We start from the raw sequence: 23125 nt of genomic DNA on the forward strand, positions 1-23125 counted from the left end.
GCCCCTTGAGGACACAGCAAATCTCATCATACCGCTGGTGCTTATCCACACGTAGAGACCCTACTAACCAGAACATTGGAGTCATCCTAACTGATCCTTCATGCGAATCTTCAGCAGTTAGAGACTTTATTCAAGAGAGGATAAGATGCTTTTAGGTATTTTATTCTGTGTATGATGGTGTACAAAATACACGTCAACAGGTAGCAAACAAGACTGGTGTGGATTCCCGTACGGTCTCTGCTAGGCTCTCCTCGCTATCTCTCTCTGAGTCACTCGAGGCCTTCGAGGTCTCATCCCTCCCACTGTCAATATCCTTAGACTCTGACACCTCCTGTCTTTGCCGTTTCTGCCCCACCTCGGGTGCCAACCCTATGTCAAGATGCCTCTACTGAAAAATAGGCGGCTCACCGGGTGCCAAGTTCCCCTCCGACCGAATTTCCATCTTGTCTGCTAGAAGCTGTGAAAGCGTTGCCTCCAGAAAAAACCCAATGGCGTAGTGCAGCATATAAAACGTGCGATGCTGGAATGTCATGAACTCGAACATTCTGTCCGCCAGTATCGATGCCCAGTCATACTATACTCCATTCATCAACCTGTTCTCAGGATGATTTGTGCGAGCGCTATGTCCGATGCCCGACTGGACCCCGTCAATCTGCTCTTGACCACGTCCATGATGCAGTGCCATGGGCCTTCTGTCACAAAAGATTTCTTCATCCCTCTCCCCTTAGTGGCGTTGGCTATGGAATTGAATTCCGCTAGTGTAAGATTTCTAGAGATCATGCGTATGCAATGTTCTTTCTGGTTTGTGTTCATCTTTTGCGCCTTCATATCCACTTTCTTCCCATTCCTCCCGGGTATGCCAAATACCCTGGTGAAGTCTGCTACCGTGAAGGAGATTGTGACTGTGTGCTTCATATACTGGAAAGTGCTTTTCCTGGTGGTGCAGTCGAATGCTGCTATCATTGTATGCATCGGTGGCTCAAATTTCTTGATCTGAAAAAACGACATCTGAACCACCCAATGCACTCCTGCCTTCCTTAACCAGTTTTTTACTTCATGGTTGTCAGGGTTTTGCTGCCACCACCTCCTGCACTCTCCTCCATTAACTCCCTCGAATATAACCGTGTCGGCTGTAACCCTAGCTGTTGCTTTCCCCGTCGGTGGCTTCTTTTTGCTTCTCTGAAGGTAAAACCCTTGCCGTTTTATCCATGGTCTTTTGCAGATTTGTCTTCCACTACCTTTTTCCTGCTGAATGCATTTCTCTTGTTCCTTCTTTCTGTCTTCAACTGCCTAAGGTAGTTACATCACCTTTCTCTTTTATTCCCGATTGTAATCTCTTTTTCCCTTGCGATTGTATCTTTGGTTGGGGCGTGGGCACTTTTATTTCTTTTCTCGACGGCTAGTATATCCGCGGTGGACAACCACCACACGGTGGTCACTAGCGGTGGTTCCACCGGGGCCACTTAATTTAATTTAATTAATTTATTTTATTTTATTTTTTCAAGTGTTACTGGTATCTTCCTCGGGCTGGGTGGTGTTTCCATCGGGCTGGGTGGGGCCCGTGTCTTGTCTCCATTCATGATAGATTTTCAGCTTGGACCCGTTGACGGCCTCTGGAATCTCTCTGTCGTCGAGCATCCCCAATTTGATTGACCCATTCGCCCCAACCTCCCGGACTCTGTAGGGCCCCAACCACTTTACTTTAAATTTCCCTGGTTTTATCTCATTTTTTCCACTATATTTCAACACCAACTGACCCGGGGTAAAGCCCATCTTCCGGAGGTGCTTGTCGTGCCAATGCTTCCTTCGTTGCTGTGCAACCTCGGTTGCCCATTGTGCCAGCATCCTCCGCTCCTCGAGTTTATTGAGGGCATGCAATTGCTCTCGTAGGCTTTCCATATCCCCGAGTTTATTGTCAATAGCGATCTGCAAACTTGGTACCATGAATTCCACAGGGACTACAACCTCCTACCCATACATCAACTGGAAGGGTGTGTGGCTCATGGTGGTCTTGTAGGTTGTGTGGTAGGCCCACAGGACCGATGGTAACCTTTCCTCCCAATCCTCCCCTTCAACTCCACAAGACTTGTAGATAATCGTGACCAAGATTTTGTTTGTGGCCTCGGCTTGTCTGTTCACCTGAGGGTAGTAGGGACTCGATAGAGAATGAAATTTTTTGAATTCAGTCGTTAATAATTTTACCACATGGTTGATGAAATGTCCTCCTCTATCACTGGTCAATTGAATTGGGATGCTGTATCTGGTAATAATCTGCTCATAGATGAATCTAGCCGTACTTACTGTAGAGTTGTCCAGGAGAACCCTAGCCTCCACCCATTTAGTTAAGTATTCTGTAGTGACCACAATGTAATGGCATCGACGTGCACGGCTGGCCTTAAGAGGCCCTACGAAGTCAAGTCCCCACCGTTCGAATAGTTCCTGTGCGTGTGAAGGGTTTAAGGGCATAAAGTCCCGCTTCAAGGGTTTGCCTACCCGTTGGCAAGTGTCACACCCCACGACCCACTCTCGAGCATCATTGTGTACCGTGGGCCACCATAGCCCTGCTAGCAACACCTTCCATGCTGTCATGTCTGGGCCCATATGTCCGCCTGCAGGGCCCTCATGTGCCTCCCTCAAGACATTGGGAACTTCCTCCTCTATAAATGCAGCACCTTAGTACTTGGTCCGCTCCCATTTTATATAGTAGGCCATTAATTAACTAGAAAGTCCTACTCCTTAACACTAGTTTCCTTCGTTCCCTTGGAGGCATGTCCTTCGGAAATCGAGATGACGATAGGTACTCCCCAATATTTTGTACCACAAGGGAAGTACGACTATTCAAAACAGGTGTGCATCTGGGAAGTCATCATTGAATCCCTCCGGAGGTTCCCCTGACTTGATCCGAGACAACTGATCTGCTATGACATGGCTCCGTCCCGGTCTCACCACGATTGTGAATGTGAACTCCTGAAGCAACAAGAGCCAACGACTTACCCTTCCCTGGATGATGGGCTTGTTCACCAAATACATAAGTGCTTGATGGTCTACATCATAGTTTTAAAACTCGTGGACTCGCCACGGACTCGCGAGTCCATGGGAGCCACGAGTCGACTCGCCAAGGACTTGCGAGGCGAGTCCATTTGAAAGACTCACGAGTCTTTTGCAAGGACTCGTGCGAGTCTTTTGCATGGACTCGCGAGTCTTTCAGATGGACTTGCGCGACCCAGAAAAACCATTAGGCAAGCTTTAAAAATGAGTTTTTTTTTGTTTTTTTTGCCTTCATTTGGCGTAACTCCCCCCCTTTTTGACTTTTTTGGGGGTTAAGGGGTAACCCTAATTGGACGTGGGCCAATAGAAAAATAACACCCGATGCCTTTATAAAATAATAAAAGTATTTTTGGCCTCACAGGGCGTTGCCCCTCGACCCCGCCCTGTATCGCGACAAGGAGCGTGCAAGGGGCGATGCCCCTTAACCCCAACCTGGGGGAGCTAGGGGGAAACTGAGCTGATGGAAGTAGGGAAAATTTAACCTCTGAGTCTGATTAGGCTCCATATAACAACATAATTAGCATTGAAGAAATCTTGGTATTGTACATTTTAGAGTTGAAAGTTTGAAACTATGAGTATGAATGATGAAATTTCAAATATTGTGCGTTTGTCGATCATATGACATGTGTAATGTTTCAATTATGGCTCTTATGTTCTCTAAATACATTAATTTCTTTATGTTTTTTTGTAAAACTACTGTTTTTTTTTTGCCGAGTCCTTGCCGAGTCTTTCGCGAGTCTTTCACGAGTCCGATTCCGAGTCCAAATTTTTGGTTTGTTGAGTCCGTGGCGAGTCCGAGATTTTCAACTATGGTCTGCATAAACGGTGAATGGTGTGGCCAACAGGTAGTTCCTGAACTTCTGCACGGAGTAGACCATGCCGAGGGCTTCGCGCTCTGTGGTGCTATAGTTCTTCTCGGCCTTAGAGAGCAATCTACTTGCAAAGTATATCGGGTGATCCAGCCCGTGCCCCCCTATCGAAGCTAGTGTATCTCCAATGGCATAATTTGATGCATCCACGTGGACGTGGAATTCCTTGTCCCAGTTCGGGTAGGTGAGTATGGGGGCTCCCAGCAATCTTGTCTTCAACTCTTCGAATGCATCGCTCTGTAGCTTCGTCCAAACATATGGCTCCCCCTTCCGTGTAAGTCTGTCCAAGGGGTGGGACACTTCAGCGAAGTTCTTGATGAACCTCCTGTAGTACCCCACATGGCCAAGGAAAGGCTTCACTCCAGTGACGTCCGTGGGGCTTCCATCTCTACTATGACTCTGATTTTGTCAGGGTCTGTTTTTAGTCCCTCGCACACAATATGCCTGAGTAACTTTCCCTGCGGCACCATGAACCTGCATTTTTTTGGATTGAGGGCTAGCCGTGCCCTTCGACATCTCTCCATGCACTCCCCGAGGGCTTTGAGATGCGTGTCCTGGCTGCTATAAATGGACCAATTGTCCAGGAAGGCCTTGAAGTTCCCTGTAGACATCTTGTCGAAGATGTGCAAAATGATACGCTGAAAGGTCGCCGGTGCATTACATAGTTCGAAGGGCATTCGATTGTATGCATATACACTGTCTTCCACTACGAAGGTTGTCTTTAGCTTGTCTTCCTCCGCAATGGATATTTGGTTGTACCCAAAGAACCCATCCATGAAGGAGTACATCTCGTGTCCAGCCACTTCTTCTAGGATACTGTCGGTGAAGGGGATAGGAAAGGGGTCCTTGATGGTGACTGCGTTCAGACACCGGAAGTCTACACAAATCCGGATCTGGTCGCCGTCCTTTTTGAGTGAGATCACAATGGGGGACACCCATTCACTTGTCTGTACTTTGAAAATTATCCCCGCTTCCAGCATCCGTTCAATTTCTTCATTCACCCATGTGGCATAGTTTTTATTCATACGGTAGGGTCGCTTCCTTACGGGTTGGGCTCCGGGTACCAATGTAATGCAGTGTACGCATAGCTCTGGGGGTACACCCTTCAAGTCCTTGTAGGTCCACGTGAACACATCCTTATATTCTAGGAAAATTTTAAATGCTGCAGCCTTCAGCACCGGGTTCCAGTCATCTCCCACAAGAATCTTCTTGGGATCGCTCGCCTCTCCTAAATTTGTTTCTTTCAACTTGGCTTCCTCGTATCTGATGGGTCTGTCTTTGGGAAACTGGTGTGCCAGAATGTCATTCACACGGGCCTCCCCCTCCCTGTATTCTCCGTACTCTGGGGGAAATACCTCTGATTGTTCTTCGATGCTCAACACATTACACGAGGGTGTGAACAATTCATAATCCTCCATCTGCCAATGGAAGAGATCGTTCATAGAATCCCCGTCATCCCCCGAGCATGCTTCTAATTCTAGAACCCCTTCGCTGTTGGGCTCCATTCGCTGTCGGCCTTCATCTTCCTCCCACTGGTCTCCATCCGACTCCGACTCCGAGGAGGATGCCAACTCCTGGTTCACCATCTGCGTTCAGAGGTCTATCACGTACTTTCTCCCCATGCTCTCTAACGAGAGTGTATTTCTCTTCCAGTCATGCTTTGCCTTGGCGGCAATTAGCCACCCCCGTCTAAGGATGGCGTCGTACCCTTTCTGTTTTACCAGGATCACTACAAAATCCAGCATGAATGGCTATGTGCCGATCATCACCTACTGTGCCATGAGTGTCCCAAGGGGTTTAATCCCATGCTGGTCTGCTCCCAATAGATTGAACGTGGGGGGCCACAACGTGGGCTTCCCCAGTTTCTTCCATGTCTCCTCCGGGAGCACATTTACTCCCGACCCTCAGTCCACGATGGTGTCTGTCAGGGTGGTCCCGAGGATGCCCATTTCTACCATGGCTAGGTGGTATCCACTGTTAACAACTAACAACATTGGGTCGACCGTAGAGCTTTCAACCTTCTTCGCTTGGTGACTTTGTGCGGGCACATCATTTAGGATAGCCGTTTTTAAGTGCGGCATGGTTTCGAGGAGGTCTTGGACTCTCACGGGTACCTCCATTTGTAGGATTTGCCTCAGGATGTTTTCTTCCCCCTTAGTCTGAGACGTGCTTGTGGGCTCCCCGCTATTTCTCTCTTGTGCAGTCATCTCCTTCGTAATCTCCGCCCTTTCTTCCTGTACTCGTTCCATTTCTATGCGGGGGTCTGGGTAGGAGGCCATCTTTTCCTGCGCCCTTGTAACCGCCAATACCTCTGCCTGAGTTCAAAAGATTGACTTCGAGTTTCAAGCAGTTTGTATCCTCATGGTCCCCCGGTCCGCACCATCGGCAGAGATGTTGCTGGTTAGCCTCCTTCATGCAATCTTGGGCGAAGTGCCCCCACTGACTGCGGGCCCTACACTGGATCATAGGTTGGCCCTTGGCATTGTACTGGATACGGCTCCGGTTATTGTTATTATTATTATTATTATTATTCCTTCCGCTGTGTCTATTGTCCCGGTACCCTCCAGAGGATGCCGTTGTGTAGTTCTGCTGGCCCGTATCCGCTGGTGCGGATGTTGTGGCCTGCTCAGTGAATAGCACTTGTGCATTCTGTGTCTTCATGTTGTATGGGCACTCCTTGATGGAGTGTCCCATCACTTGGCAAATCTCGCAGAAGGCCTTCTTTGGACAGGTACCCTTCGTATGTCCTTCCTCTTTGCACTCTGTGCACCATACATCCCCTTCGGTCCGACCCGTGCTTCTCATTGCTTTAAATTCTCTCCTCATTCGCTCCATGTCTTTTTGGAGCGCTTGCACCTTTTTACTTGACTCCCTGCTGCTGATGCTCCTTCGGAAGAGTCATCGTCCTCGTCCGATGAAGATTTATTATTTTTCTTCATTTTTGATGTTTTATGTTCGTTTTCCAAGTCCATCGCCCTATTATAGGTGTCCTCATATGACGTTGGTGGAACAATTTTTATTTTTCTATGCAGGGAGGATCTCAATCCTTCCACAAACCACTGTTTCTTCAATCCATCCGCCAGTTGGCTTTCCATCCTGCCCAACAATTCCTTTAGCCTTTGGCTATATGCGTGGACGGTCTCAATACCTTGCTTGGTATCGTAGATTTCAGCTACAATTTCGTTATCATCTCTTAGCAACCGAAATTCTGCTTTAAATGCCTTCTCCAAGTTCTCCCATGTGTCAATCTCAGTTTTGTCCATGTCAGAGTACCAATCAATGGCAACTCCTCTTAGCGTGGCTGGGAACTGCTGCACCCAGTCGTCATGATTGGTCACCCCATTGGCCGACCAAATTGTTTCACATGTACGACAATGCCGTACGGGATCTTCCTTGCCATCGCCTGTGAACTTTGGCAATTTCTACTTACTTGCCATCCCATCGCTGGGTCTCGCTCCTCCGGTGCCTTGTGTGCTTGTACCTGGTGATCCTCCGCCTTCACCTCCTGCACCTGACCCTCCACTCGTGGGTCCTCAGGAGAAGGTTGCTGACCCCGAACCGAACAAATTGCCTCCCGTACGATACCCTCGTGCTCCCTCGACACCTTCGGCTGTACCGTCACCTTCGGCGGTCGTCTCCCTCCGGTTGGTTGTCTCCCTCCGGTTGTCCTCCGAAATAGACATGTTCTTTAGTAGGTCTCTAGAAGCGTCGATCAAGTTTAGACTTCGCCTTGTTTGTTCCACCAACTCTTCGCGACTTCTTACCCTACGGTGGTATTCTGGCGAACTATAGAGTTCTCCTTCGACATCCTCCGTGACTCCTCCTAGGTTCCCTTCGGGCAACCCTACGACAGTGTAATTCTCTCCGTCTATCTCTGCCTCCGCAACCTCCGTGACACCTCCTGGGTTCCCTTCGAGCAACCCCTCGGTCGATCGTCCCTCGGCAAGCTACCTTAGCCTACGCCTTCGTTCTATCTGCTGTCTGAGATTCAAAGCTCTTTGTGCCACTTCCCATTCGTCACTTTGTATCTTTTTATTTTTGTCCTTATTTAGTATATTGGGCATGAATCACTTCCATACATAGCAAGCACACATCATGTACTCAAAACAAAACAAAAAAAAAACTTTTATTATTTTCCCTTTCAACCACAATTTATGTCAACATTGTGCTGGGATTATTACAGTATTGCTTTATCCCTCCCGTAGGGGTTCAGGAGTTAGTTTCCCCTGCGGTGTCTTTCATCACGCTCTTCTTCCCATCGCCGGTTTTTTTCCTTGTAATGACGGAGAACTTGCTGTCGTCTCTGTTCTCGCTCAATCTCCTCCCTTCGGTGCTGGTGAGCGAGGGATGCTTGGGCCAGGAGACGAGGGAGCTGGTGCAATAGTTGTTTGCTGCCGGACTGACGTTGAGAGCGTCCCACACTGCACCCTGCGATACTTCTTCCCGTGTCGCCTCTCTCCGCACGAAGGTTTCTGTGGCCGCTTGGAACCGGATTACGAAGTCTCTCATTAATGCATCCTCTCCTTCATAGAGTTCGTTCAGTCACTCATCATCCTCATCGACGATGTTCTCGCGGATAGGTTGACCCATTTATCCTTCAGCCATGTATGCCCGGATTAGACCTGGCAACGGATTGAGTGGAGATTGCTTGAGGGAAAGCAATCTTTGGGAAAGGACTGTAATGCCCCCTTTTTTATTCCTTTTCAACATTGTTGGAAGCTCTAAAGTTTTTGGAGAGCACTATCCTTGTCATAGTGGAGTTTTGTTATTGGCGTTGTGTTTAGGGGATCAAGATGAGTCCATTGATGCTTTTTGGAGGTAGTTTCACCATTTCTAATCCATTCCAACTTCTTGGAGGACTATTCTATTCTTGGAAATTATCAATTTTTATTAAGTTGGATCTCTAGTGAGCTTTTGAGCATGATGGCACATTTAGAATTCACCTTCGGCCTATTTTGTAGTTTCCTCAACTTTGGCTGGATGTGTGAAAAATTATTTAATAATTAAATAATTCAATGTTAAATTGTCAAAAAGCAAAATTAAAAGATGACTTCTATTAATTATTTAATAAGGTGAATTTCAAGTGACTAAAATACCTGAAAAGTAAAAATTAAATAAAGTCACTTTATAGAGAAAAAAGGATTATTATTTATAAAGCAATTTTAAAATATAATTTCTGGAAAGTTCCATAGAGGGTTATAGCAAGAGGCTAAAGAGACTCCTTTGATTCTTTCTGAGCATTTGATATTTATGGAAATTCCAATTGCGGAGCAGATTTATATTGCTGCAAGATGAAAACCCTTAGGTGAAGATTGGTTTCGATGGTGAAAGATTCCTCCCTAGCCATTTAGTGTGCATCATCAAGCAGGATTTGTGCGAAAATGGAGAATTTGTTGTCAACTTCAAGTTTCAGCTTTCTACTGTGTGCAAATGTTGAATAAATTAAAATAAGTCATGAATTGTATAGCTCGGTATACCCTAGCTGTACCATTTTCAGCCTAGTTGCAGCTGTTCATAGTGTGAAAGTGATAAAGTAAAAATAAAAATATTGGTGAGAGGCTCTATGGTCCACATAGCACTTCTTGGCTTTTTCCATACTAGCAGCCACCTTCTATGAGAGTCCTGTACCATATTTGGAGTCTAAAAGAGGTGATATGGCACTTTAAAGATTTTGGACCTGGTCAAATTTTACACAGCATAGAAAGGAGTGATTGCTTCCTTAAGACTTGTTTGTACTAGCTGCTACCTTCTAAAAAGGAATTGCTACATTCTAATAAGCTACTGTACTTCTTCCAAGGAGCCATACCACTACAAATTGCAAAGAAGGGGAGGTTTGATGCTCAAGGGAGGCTTAAGACTTTTCAACGCAGCTGTGGGAGGGGTTCTAAAGCCTATCACCGCCCATTTGGAGGTCATTAAGAGTCAACACAGCCACTTAGAAAGAAGTCACCCCTCTTTGAAGGATGCTGTACCTATGATAAATGCTGCCATACAAAATGAAAGGCTGCCATGCCATGTTTTTGGATTAAAGAAATATTAAGGTGGCGTTGATTGTAATTCCAGGTCAGCTATCTGGCATACAATATTTGAGTTATAAATTGCTGTATGATCTGAATACCTTCTTTGTAACAACAATACCAAGACTCAAAAGAAATTCACTGTGATCATTTTAAACAATGTTTTGGATATCAATGAAGCTTATTTCAATATGTGGGATTTGAAAATTAATATTATGTTTGATTATTTGCAATATCAATTCAAAATAAGTTGACAACAATCGTAGACCAGTCTGTTGTACAAATGTTTGATGAAATGTTTGGACATCTAAACTTGTGAAATTACAAAATTTTTGTATAAAAAATTGGTCAGTTTATTACACTCGCTTTGTTTGTATAGGAATGCAAGTGAAAAATGGCCTCAAATGTCAAGCTCACAATTGTGCTTGTAATATCACGAAGTTGCTTACTGATCTTATTTTTTGGGTCTGTCTATACAGGAATGCAGGTGAAAAAGGGTCTCAAATGTCTGACGTGTTTCTCTCCAAGGTATGGTGTAAATATTTTTTGCACACTCATAAGTAGACCATTAAGATGATAAATAGGAAAAAATCTGTGTAAACATTTCAAATGACCATAAATTCAATATAGCTCATGCTTAATTTTTAGAACATGTTTTATCCTAAACTCATATTTTTTAAAATCTAGTGTGTTAGTTTGTAGATATGATGACTCTATGCCTTTGATGCTTACTGTAGACATGGCTCCAGAGTTCCCAACCGATGACCAGAAGTCGATCCTCTGAGCTTCGGTAAGAATTTCTTTTGTGAAGCCCAAATTGTTTCTTGCAATGTCTTAAAATCTGTATTTAAAATTTATTTGAAAATGAAGTCCCTCCTTTGCTTGTAAGTGGATTTTACACTACCATTTTAAAATGATGGTTTAAGGTCCATTACTTGGCAATGAATAACTATTTATTTTTATTACTTTCACACTGTAAAAATCAACCAGGGTATCTATGGCATCTTATATATATCTTATTTAAGCAGTGTAATATAATCAAACGATATAAACAAACACAACATACAGCGCCACCAAAAATACCTGAGTTGCAGATGGTCTTAGTGGTTTTGTTTTTCAGAGCTGGATGAACAGAAATGCATTTCTAGTAGCACTTTATGTTTTTCATGAAAAATATTAGTCCAGGACTCCAGAGGATGTCCCCTTGTTCAAGGACAATTCCGACATAATTTAAATTTAAACTTATCCAACTGTCATTGAATTATAGGAAGATTCCTCAAGTTTCCACATGATGGTTTATCCAAATGCTTTATGGTTGTTTTATATTGATAGCCTAGAAAATTTCCATGAAAATGTGTTGCATGCATTAATTTTTAACAATTTTAGCTAAATTTGGGTTGTGTCAACTTTTCACCTCAGAAATATTTCCTTTAGCCAATGCAATCAAAATGAAGTACCAATAAACAATACCAGTCAACATGATCAACACGGTACTTGAATAATACAGAAGATTCTTGTTGTTATCATAGGGGCCTGCACTTATGTTAGGAGAAAAGATTTCCTCCATATCCTTTCTTTGGCCTCCAATGATTGTTGCTGATTCAAGTGTGCTTTAAACGCAACCAAAGGGTGGTCATCAATGAAGTAAATTAATGCTTTTCATAGTTGTTGGAGGACAGTTTGTCAGGCTGAAGTCACCTGACTAGTAGTAGGGGAAAAATAATTGCCAGGTTTGTCAGGCAATTTACCATGCTTCTTAGTCATCATTTTGAATAATTCAGTTAACTTATGTACCACCAGTGCAATTCGACCATTTTGTTTGAGTTTCTTGGAATGTGGGTAACAGAGACTTAGATACGCTTTTCCAATTACTGTTAGACGTATCAATTTTCTGGCTTAGGTATACTTTTTATATTATCAGACATTTACCAAAAGTGGTTACATACCTGCCTACATACTTGATACTTATCTACACACATACTTGTCTATATACTATACTATGGTGGTTTCATGCATTTTGTTTCTGCTTAAATTGCTTCTAAAGGGACTATTATGAAATATATTGAGGATTTTATATTTGAGTTGCCCACTGTTGGGTACCACTTTATTTTAAATGAAATTTATGGGATGTGGAGTTGCCACTCAGGGTTGTCTGGAAAATTTCAGGACAAGAGTACGGGTTCATGAATATTAGGAGTTTTATATATTTTTAATGTACAAACAAAATGAACAAGGAAGTCATAGAGAAATTGTCTTAAAAAATGAAAATGGTAAGCACAATATGTTCAATTTCTAACTTAATCTCATCCCAAGTTACCGATTCGGGTATGGATTCACAGATTTGACAATTTTTTTTTCTTGGGTATGGTTACGGGCATGTCCGTACACACACATATATATATACATATATTATATATATGTTTTGATGCATTTCATGCATCATAAGGGGCGAAATTAGGGTTTAGATGTTAAAAAAATATTAAAAAAGGTGTTTTTTAATTTTTTTTGTGTTTTTATGACCCGTGGGCCCTGTTTTTGGGAACCATGTTTACCTCACTGGGTAAACAGGAAGAATACAGAAATCGAACAGCAATGCACAATGCAAATACAAAAGAAGTACCAGAATAAGCTTGCCATTAATGTCAAAAGATGTTCATATTATATTCTGTCGTCAACATTACATGTCCCCCAACACCCGGAGGTGGTACAATATATGACAGCCGAAGGGGTGCGACACAACCGTCGCGACTCCAACTACCTACCCGTCGGCTAACTAACTATCAATAATTAACATTACTAAACTATACATTTTTCCCGATAACATCATCCCCCCCAAAAAAGAAGTCGTCTCCGACGACTAACAACAAAATGGAGACAATGCATATGTACACCCAAAACAAAGTCAAGGAGGGGGCTGAGGAAGCGTCCCTGAAGTCGAAGGCTGGGATGCTGGTGTCTGGGCCGCCAGGCGGGCGCGGAGGTCATAAACCTGCTGAGTGCGTGCTACCACATCCCGCTCCGCCACTAATACCTTCTCTAAAGCCGTCTTCACCATATGCGCAGCTTCCAGCAACTCCTTCTCCTTGGTATCCGCGGACTCTGTCATACCGACCAACTGAGTCTGTAACAAACCTCGCTCTGCAGTAACAGCCTCCCACTCCTACTGCACAAGGCTCCGCGCCCTCTGCTCCTCCGACAGGCGGATGTCAACCGCAATCTTCTCTACACGGGCTGTCTCAAGCTGTGCTAACAGCTGCGTCCTCTCGGCTGCCCACGAAGCCTGCTGTCTGGCGAGATCTCTCTCTATCTCTACACGAGCAGCCTCGCGGACCGCGGACTCATGCTGCGTCTACAGCAGTGCATAGTAGGCATCCCTGTGAACCTGCTCAATCTGTCGGACGAGAGTAGTCACCCTACTCTCCACGACAGGCTGAGGCACTCTCCAAGCCTCGAGCATTGCATCTGTCTGAATAGCTGGCCACCCTTGTGACTCAAAGCATGTAACAAAAGCTGTCGAACAGCCGACCCGCATAAACTGGAGGACCTGCTCTAATTCCTCCACAACCTGCTGCAAAGCTCGTGTCTGAGCCGTTGCCACCACTCGCCGACCCCTCGTCACCATGTCTGCTAAGTAAGCCTCAATGTCCTCCCCATCCCGCCCCGAAGGCTGGGACCCCGATATAGGTGCAGGAGGCTCGAGTGGAACCAAAACTGCTGTATCCTGCTGGCACAAAGGTGTCTCCTCTACCCTCACCTGCTCCTGGATAGCAGGGATGACTTCTCCTATCTCATGCCCTACTGGTGTCTCGCCCGATGAATCCACCAAGTCTACCACCTCCGTCAGAGGCTCTCGCCGGGGTGAAAATACAGCAGCTCCTACTGGTGGCATCACCGTCATCTGAAATCGCCGGGTCAGCCAACTCCCCATAGCCTCCACCGATGGATCCGTACTAAACACCTCCGGGCCTCTCTCCACTTCTACAGTGTGTCTCTCCAGAGGCTCCTCCAACAAAGAGGCTGACACAGTCACTACTGCCTCGGATCCCACAACGTCCAACCGCACCTGAGGCTCTGCGTCGACCCCCTCCCTGTGCTCCTCCTCTGCCACTACCTGCTGCGGTGATCCACACGACTCCACCATGCCTTCTGCACGTGCCTCTATGGTCGGAGGCAGTCCCGCGGGTGGTGCACTAGCCTGCGATGCCACCTGCTGCATGGGCCCAAGCGCAACGGGCGTGCGGCCCTCCCCAAAAGCTGGAATCGACGTGCCTCCCACTCCCGCGGATGACCTCACAAGTGTGCCAAGTGGTAGTGAGGGTGGCGCAAACAAGACTCGCTCCCCCGCGGGCTCCATCCTCTCCTCTTCTGTCGCCCTACTGCTACTATCCTCCGCCGAATCCTCTTCCTCCGAAGCCTCTTCGCTGCTGGAAGTCTCTCTTCCACTATCAGGTTCTGCCGAGGGGGTCTCTACTATCCTTTTCCGTTTCGCGCAGGAATGACCAATGTCAAGGTGTCTCCAATGCATGATAGGAGGCTCACCATCTGCCAATGGTCTCTGTGGCTGTATCTCCAATTCTGCCTCTGGTACTACTTCTCGCGTGGCCTCCAAAAACAATCCGATGGCATAGTGGGGCATGTAAAACGTGCGATGCTCCATCATCAAGAACTCGCACATCCGCTCTGATAACAATGTAGCCCAATCATACACAACGCCATTCAGAAGTCCATTCATCAATATGATTTGTGGGAGAGCGATGTCCGATGCCCTACCAGACCCTGTCAACCTACTCTTGATGACGTCCATTATACACCGCCAATGGCCCTCTGCAACAAAAGACCTACGCATCCCACGGCTCTTTGTGGCATCAACAATGCTCTCTAATTCTGCTGTGGTCAAGTCTCGGGATACTCGTTTAATCCAATATTCTTTTTCCTCCCGCGTCATCTTCTTAGCTTTCAATTCCACTTTCTTGCCATGTACTCCTGGAATGCCAAACACTCTCGTAAAATCTGCAGGTTTGAAGGATACCGTGATATCTTTCCCCAGGTACTCAAAAGTACTCATCCGTGAATGGCTATCAAAGGTATCAACCATGAATCGTAATGCTCCCTCATACTCACGGATAGCAAACACAGGCATTCGGACGGCCCACTCCACTCCTGCTTTCCGAAGGCTCTTCTTCACCAAATCATCATCTGGTGTATCCTGCCACCACTTCCTGCATTCGGACCCATTCAATCCCTCAAAGGTGATATGCTGTGGGGTCAATGCGTTCTTCCCTCGTGCGGCATGCTGCTGTGGTGCCTTTCTCTTCTGCCTGGCGTGCATTGTGTTACCGGCTATGCGAACACCCGAAGGAAGAACTCGCGTATTCTTATTCATGTGGCTGCCCTCCTGCAACCGTTTTTTCCAATTCCTTTTTCCTGCAGACTCCATTAGTTTCCTGTAACTGATTCTTGACTTTAGCCGTGTCGTTGCAAAAAGCGGCTAACTGCCTCCGGGCAGCTAAGACTGTGCGAAGGTGATCCCTTGTATGTGCCTGTGCGTTGGGCGTGCGGTAGACACCGGGAGGAGCCAACCCAAGCTTGTCGCTGTGGACTTGTTTGTGTCTACGTGCCCACCGCACGGTAGACTTTGTTCATGGCTTCGCGCTGCATGTGTGCGGTGCGTTTTGTTTTATTGACCGCACGGTGTTCACAGAAATATCAAGCCCCAGGTCCAGTGTTGACAAAAAATTCAACTGTATGACTTCTGGAAACGGGCACGGGCACCGTGACTCCTATAATTTAATTGGCATCGACTCCTTTGGTAGCGCTTCTTCCTTCTTCGCTTCCACCGCACGGTGGCTTCCTTCTTCCTTCCTTGGCGGTGCCTCCTCCTTGCGGCGTGGTGTTCCTTCGTGTGATGGCGTTTTATCTTTTCGCGGCTTCGGTGGCTTCTTCTATCCCCGGCGGTATCTCCTTGTTTCCCTTCGGCGGTTTAAACTTGCGGCGTTTTGTGCATTCCCCTTCCCCTTCGGCGACGTTCCTTACCGGGTGGTGGCGTGTGTTTTATTTCCTACGTTGGGCGCCCTTTATACTCACGCGGGCCTTCGGTGACTTCCACCGCACGGTGGTCCCACCGTCGGTGGTGCCACTGCGTGTCCACCGTACGGTGGTCTTTTTTTTTTTTTTTTTTTTTTGTAATTTTCTTTTATATATACTTTTTTTCCAAATTTTCGTATATATATACTTTTTTTCAAATTTTCGTATATATATATTTTTTTTCAAATTTTCGTATATATATATATTTTTTTTTCTTTCTAATTTTTTGGAGCGGCTGACTGACTGGGGGTTCCCGGTTCCCTCCGTTCGAGATAGATTTTCAGTTTCGATCCGTTGACCGCGTCTGGTATCTCCTTCCCATCCAGTGTCCATAACTTTATCGCCCCGTTCGTGTTGACCTCACGTATCCGGAAGGGCCCTAACCATCGGACTTTGAATTTCCCCGGTTTAATTTCGTTTCGTCCATTAAATTTCAAGACTAACTGCCCCGGGGTGAACCTCGCCCGCCGAATGTGTTGGTCGTGCCAATGTTTCCTTCGTTGCTGGGCCACGTCTGTCACCCATTGTGCCATCAGCCTTCGTTCATCGAGTTTGTTTAGGGCATACAGGCGCTCCCTCAGGCTCTCCATATCGCCAAGTTTATTCTCAATAGCAATTCGGAGACTTGGCACCATGAACTCTATCGGTACTACCGCTTCCTGTCCGTACATTAATTGAAATGGTGTCTGACCCGTCGTTACTTTGTAGGTGGTGCGGTATGCCCATAACACTGACGGTAGTCGCTCCTCCCAATCTTCCTTTTCTACCCCGCATGACTTATAGATGACTGAAACCAAAATCTTGTTGGTCGCCTCCGCCTGACCATTGGCCCTCGGATAATACGGACTGGACAAGGAGTGAAAAATTTTGAACTCCGTCGTGAGGAGTCTCACCACATGGTTCACAAAATGACCTCCTCTGTCACTGGTTATCTGGAGCGGAATTCCATATCTCGTGATAATTTGTTCATAAATAAATCTGGCTGTACTCACAGCGGTGTTATTAGGTAGGGCCCGTGCTTCAACCCATTTTGTCAAGTATTCCGTAGCTACCACGATGTATGTACATTGTCGCGGTCTGCTGACTTTTAAAGGCCCCACAAAATCAAGCCCCCAACGTTCGAATAACTCTTGTGCCGCTGAAGGGTTTAATGGCATGAAGTCTCGTTTTAGTGGTTTTCCGGCCCTCTGGCATGTATCACAGCTTCCGACCCATTCTCTAGTGTCGCTGTGTAGCGTCGGCCACCATAGTCCGGCTAACAGTACTTTCCTGGCCGTCATGTCCGGCCCCATATGACCTCCTGCGGGTCCTTCGTGTGCTTCCTTCAAAATCCCCGGTATCTCTTCCTCCATCACGCATCGGCGGAGTACTTGATCTGTCCCCATTTTGTAAAGGAGTCCATTGATCAGTTGGAACGTTCGGCTCCTTTGGACCAATTTGCGTCGTTCCCCTGGTGGCATGTCCTGAGGGAACTGGGACGTCGATAGGTACTCGCCAATATGAGTGTACCAGGATGGTAAAACCGCAATCCGGAATAAGTGCGCATCCGGGAAATCATCATTCACCCCCTCCGCTCGTTCTCCCGACTTGATTCGTGACAGTTGGTCAGCGATCACATGGCTCTTCCCTGGCCGTACTATAATGTTGAATGTGAATTCTTGCAGTAATAACAGCCACCGACTCACTCGTCCTTGAATAATAGGTTTATTCACCAAGTACATCAAAGCTTGGTGGTCTGCATAGAAGGTGAAGGGTGTCGCCAACAAATAATGCTGGAACTTCTGTACTGCGTAAACCATGCCGAGCGCTTCCCGTTCAGTTGTACTATAATTCTTCTCAGCTTTCGAGAGTAGTCTACTGGCGAAGTAGACCGGGTGATCCAACCCATGATCCCCAACTTGTGCTAATGTTGCACCTATTGCATAGTTGGAGGCGTCGACGTGCACATGAAATTCTCTGTCCCAGTTTGGGTAGGCCAATATTGGTGCCGCCAACAGTCGTGATTTTAATTCTTCGAAGGATTTTGACTGCGCCGTTCCCCATACGTACGGTTCCCTTTTTCTTGTGAGGTTATCCAGGGGGTAAGATATCTGGGAGAAATTTTTTATAAACCTTCGGTAATATCCGATGTGTCCCAAAAAAGATTTTACCCCTGAGACATCCTGTGGGGGTTCCATCTCCACAATCACCCGAACTTTATCCGGGTCTGTTTTAAGTCCCGCTTTACACACTATGTGCCCAAGTAGTCTACCCTGAGGTACCATGAATCTGCATTTCTTAGGGTTCAGTGCGAGTCGTGCCCTCCGGCACCTGTCCATACATTCTCCCAGTGCCTTCAGATGCGTCTCCTCTCCGTTGTAGATGGACCAATCATCTAGGAATGCCTTGAAGTTACCCATGGACATCTTATCAAAAATGTGGAGAATTATTCGTTGGAACGTTGCCGGAGCATTGCAGAGACCGAAGGGCATCCGGTTGTAAGCATATACTCCGTCCTCCACCACAAATGTCGTCTTCAGCGTATCTTCCTCCGCTATTGATATCTGATTATAGCCGGAAAATCCATCCATAAATGAATAGATTTCATGGCCGGCCACCTCTTCAAGAATGGAGTCTGTGAACGGTATGGGAAATGGATCTTTGATGGTAACTGCATTGAGTCGCCGGAAGTCGACACAAATCCGGATCTCGTTACCATCCTTTTTGAGAGATATTACGATGAGGGATACCCATTCGCTATTCTGCACCCTAAAAATAATCTTGGCCTCCAGCATTCGTTCAATCTCTTTTTGTACTTTTGCAGCATAGTTTTTATTCATCCTGTACGGTCACTGCCGTACTGGTACTGCGCCTAGTACCAACAGAATACGATGAACACATAACTCCGGTGGGACTCCCTTCAAATCCTTATAAGTCCATGCGAATACATCTTTGTACTCGGTGAAAATCTTAAATGCGGCTGTTTTCAGTACTGGGTTCCAATCATCTCCTACCAGGATGATTTTCTTATCCGTCTCCGTACCTAGATTCAAAGGTTTCAGCGTCGGTTCTTCATACTTCATGGCCTCCTTGTTTCTAAATTGATGTGCGGGTACGGTGTCCATTGTGGCTTCTCCTTCCTTATACTCCCCGTATTCTGGAGGATATTGATCTGGCTCCTCTCCTTCGACGCTTAATACGTTGCAGGAGGGTGAGAACATCTCATAGTCCTCCTGCTGCCAATGGAACAATCCATTTAGTGAATTTGTGTCATCCTCCGAACAGCAACCTCTGATTTTTAATATGCCTTCGGCATCTGGGTCCATCCCCTCTCTCCCTTCATCTCGTGGGTCATTTTTCCTCTCGGATTCAGATCCCGAGGAAGAGGCAAGTTCCTCGCTCACCAACTGCATCCGAAGATCAATAGTGAATTTCTTGCCTCCGCTCTCCATCGAGAGTGTATTTCGTTTCCAGTTGTGGTTTGCTTTCGCTGCCACCAACCATCCTCTTCCAAGTATGGCGTCATACCCCTTCTGTTTCAATGGGATGACCACGAAGTCAAGCACGAAAGTTTGTGCACCCACGGTGACTTGCTGTGCCATCAACATGCCGAGGGGCTTAATCCCGTGCTGGTCTGCACCTAGCAGATTAAACATAGGTGGCCACAGAGTGGGCTTTCCTAGCTTTTTCCATGTGTCCTCCGGAAGGACATTTACTCCGGAACCGCCGTCTACTATAGTATCTGTCAGGATGGTGCCCAGGATGCCCATCTCCACCACGGCTGGGTGTCGGCCATTGTTGACGGTAAGTACAACTGGATTTGTTGCCGAGTTTCCTAGTATGGGAGCGTCCATGTCTCCCGGTTTGGGTTTATCAACCTTTGTGCCCAACAACATTGTCCCCAATTGCGGTATGGTGTGTAGGAGGTCTTCCAGTTTCACAGGTACCTCCATTTGGAGCATCTGTCGTACAATGTTCCTCTCCGCGTCTGTGCAGTAGGGTCCCGATGACTCGTGTGTCTCTCCCCGTTGGGCTTTCATGGCCCTTTCTATTTCCTCCCTTGCCTCCGTCATTCTCTGCTTCTCCGTGCGGGGATGGGGGTATCGGGCTTCCTTTGCCTGTCCTCGGGTAAGAGCAAGGATGGCTTCTTTACCCCGTGTGTTGCCTTCGATAGCAATCAGATTGGCCCCTACGCCAGACTTCGGACAATCGGCATCTTCATGGTCACCGGGGCCACACCACCGACATAGCTTTTGAGCGGTGTCATTGTTATTACACTCTCGTGCGTAATGACCCCATTGATTGCAAGCCCTACATTGAATCATCGGGCATCCCTTCGCATCGTATTGGACCCTGTTTCTGGTGGAATTATTATTATTCCCCCGTCCGCCTCGTCGGTTTCCTCGGTAGCCTCCAGAAGATGCATTATTGTTTGAATCCGATGTGGAGGGCTGCTCATGTGCAAAGAGCACTTGCTGGTTACGTGCCTTCAGATTGTATGGGCATTCCTTCGTAGAATGTCCCATGATCTGGCAGATGTCACAAAATGCCTTCTTAGGATAGGCACCCTTTGTGTGGCCGCTCTCCTTACAATCCGTGCACCACAGTTCATCATCCTTGCTTGTGGCCCCCTTCATTGTCTTAAACTCTTTTAACATCCGTTCCATATCCTTCTGAAGGGCCGTGACTTTCTTCTTCGGCTTCTCATCACTGCTACTCTCTTCTTCCGACGTATCATCTTCAGAGGATGACGAAGATCTATTCCTCTTCTTTTTGGCCGTCTTATTTTCACTTTCCAAATCCATGGCCCGGTTGTATGCATCATCGTAGGAAGTCGGAGGCACAATTTTCATCTTTCGTCGTAGCTTAGGGTTCAGACCCTCGACAAACCACCGCTTCTTTAAGCCATTAGCCGGTTGGCTTTCCATCTTTCCGACTAATTCCTTTAGCCGGCGGCCATATGCCCGTACGGTCTCCTTTTTTCCTTGCTTTGTTCCATAGATTTCCGAGACTATCTCATTATCATCTCGGAGAAGCCGAAATTCCTTCTCGAATGCTTTCTTCAGTTCATCCCACGTAGTTACCCCGGTTTTATCCAAGTTTGAATACCAGTCAATAGCCACTCCTCTCAGTGTGGCGGGGAACTGCTTCATCCATTCATCCTGGTCAGTCACCCCGTTGGCTGTCCAGATGGTTTCGCAGGTACGACAATGCCGTGCGGGATCATCTTTGCTATCCCCGTTGAATTTGGGCAACTTCTGTTTGGTCGCCATTGATGGAAGTCGTCCACTTGGAGGTGGTTGTGGCCGTGTCCGCCCTCCGGCGCTGCTCCCTCCGATGCCGCTGATGTCTCTTGTGGTGGTGACCAAAGGTACGGTGTTCTGCCTTGTACCTACCGTGCGGTTAGCTTCCCCTTCGCCGTCACCCGTGCCCGGCTCCCTTCGATGATCCTCCCTTTGTGGCGTGAGAGCGACTACCGTGCGGTTAGCTTCCCCTTCGCCGGTGCCCGGCTCCCTTCGGTGATCCTCCCTTTGTGGCGTGAGAGCGACTACCGTGCGGTTAGCTCCCCCTTCGCCGTCACCTGTGCCCGGCTCCCTTCGGTGATCCTCCCTTTGTGGCGTGAGAGATAAGTTTTTGAACCGATCTCGAGTCTCTTCAACTAGTTCTCTCCGTAACCTAGTTTCCTCCAGAAACTCTTCGAGGCTTCTTGCTCTACAGTAGTCCGGCGGCGCGTAGAAATTCCCCTCGGCTTCTGCACCTTCCGTGACACCTCCTTGGTTCCCTTCGGGCAACCCTTCGGCAGGTCGTCCTTCGGCAAGTTGCCTCAGCCTCCGTCTACGTTCTACACGTTGTTCCAGAATCAAAGCCTTCTGCGCAGCCTCCCACTCGTCGGTTTCTAATTTCTTATTTCTGTCTTTATTCAATAAATTGGGCATTAATTGTGGTACAATTTCATGTTTCACAACACATAAACCAAAACACAACAGTCTTTATTAATTCATTCTTTTGTATACAATCAACATAATTCTTCGCTTCCAAGAGTGTTCTTTATTTCTCTCCCTTCACAATTTAAGGATTATTTGTCCTTCGTCGGTCCTCTCTACGTCCGTCATCCTGGCGCTCATGAAATTCTCGTAAGATGTGCTGTCGTCGGTTCTCACGGTAGGTGTCTTCTCTGCGGTTTTGAAAAGCCAAAAATGCTTGAGCCAAAAGGTTAGGCAAATTGCTCATCAACCGATTCACCGCCGGGCTTACACCAAGCGTGCTCCACACAGCATCCTCTGGAACAGCCTCAATGGTGGCTTCCCTCCGTACGTGTGTTTCGATGGCCACCTGAAGGATGCAAGAGAAATCTTTTGTGAGTGCTCGTTCTCCTTCAAACAGTTCTTGGTGATCTTCGTCAGGGTTACTGCTCGTCCCCTCGGGCAATGGTTGTCCCATTATCCCTGTGCCATGTAGTATATTCCCGTCCCTCTCGAAATAATTTCGGCAACGGCGCCAAATGTTTACCTCACTGGGTAAACAGGAAGAATACAAAAATCGAACAACAATGCACAATGCAAATACAAAAGAAGTACCAGAATAAGCTTGCCATTAATGTCAAAAGATGTTCATATTATATTCTGTCGTCAACATTACATGTCCCCCAACACCCGGAGGTGGTACAATATATGACAGCCGAAGGGGTGCGACACAACCGTCGCGACTCCAACTACCTACCCGTCGGCTAACTAACTATCAATAATTAACATTACTAAACTATACATTTTTCCCGATAACAAACCACGGGCCTTAGTTCTCCCAGGTCTGCCCGGGTTCTCCCTGGGTTCCTCCCGGGTCCTGCCCATAGAGAACCCAGCCACCTGGGCAGAACCCGGGAGGAACCCAGGGAGAACCCGGTGAGAACCAGGACCGGGCAAGAACCAGGACCTAGACCCAACCCATTTTTGCCAAGAACCGGTATCTTAGATCTCATCATTTGACACTAATTGTCATTTCAAAATTGAACAAGGAATAAAATATGCAAATATTAGTTCAATCATACCAATCACTATAAGTACTTAATTAGAGCATTTCTAGACGTTTTTGTTGACTCTTAATTTTGTATTAAACGCTAACAGCCTTATG

The 23125-nt window shown here is 46.7% G+C and overlaps 1 protein-coding gene across 2 annotated transcripts in view; it reads left to right on the forward strand.

The window, feature by feature from the left end:
* Positions 1–23125, forward strand: part of LOC131060942 (protein CYCLOPS) — a 198685-nt gene that overhangs the window by 41343 nt on the left and 134217 nt on the right. For both annotated transcript variants that reach the window (XM_057994404.2, XM_057994403.2), the window contains exons 4-5: positions 10414–10462; positions 10672–10724. In XM_057994404.2, coding sequence (XP_057850387.2) covers positions 10414–10462; positions 10672–10724 — 102 coding nt within the window. The remainder of the gene's footprint in view (positions 1–10413; positions 10463–10671; positions 10725–23125) is intronic.

The sequence above is a fragment of the Cryptomeria japonica genome, chromosome 5, assembly GCF_030272615.1.
Source record: "Cryptomeria japonica chromosome 5, Sugi_1.0, whole genome shotgun sequence".
Taxonomy (NCBI): Eukaryota; Viridiplantae; Streptophyta; class Pinopsida; order Cupressales; family Cupressaceae; genus Cryptomeria; species Cryptomeria japonica.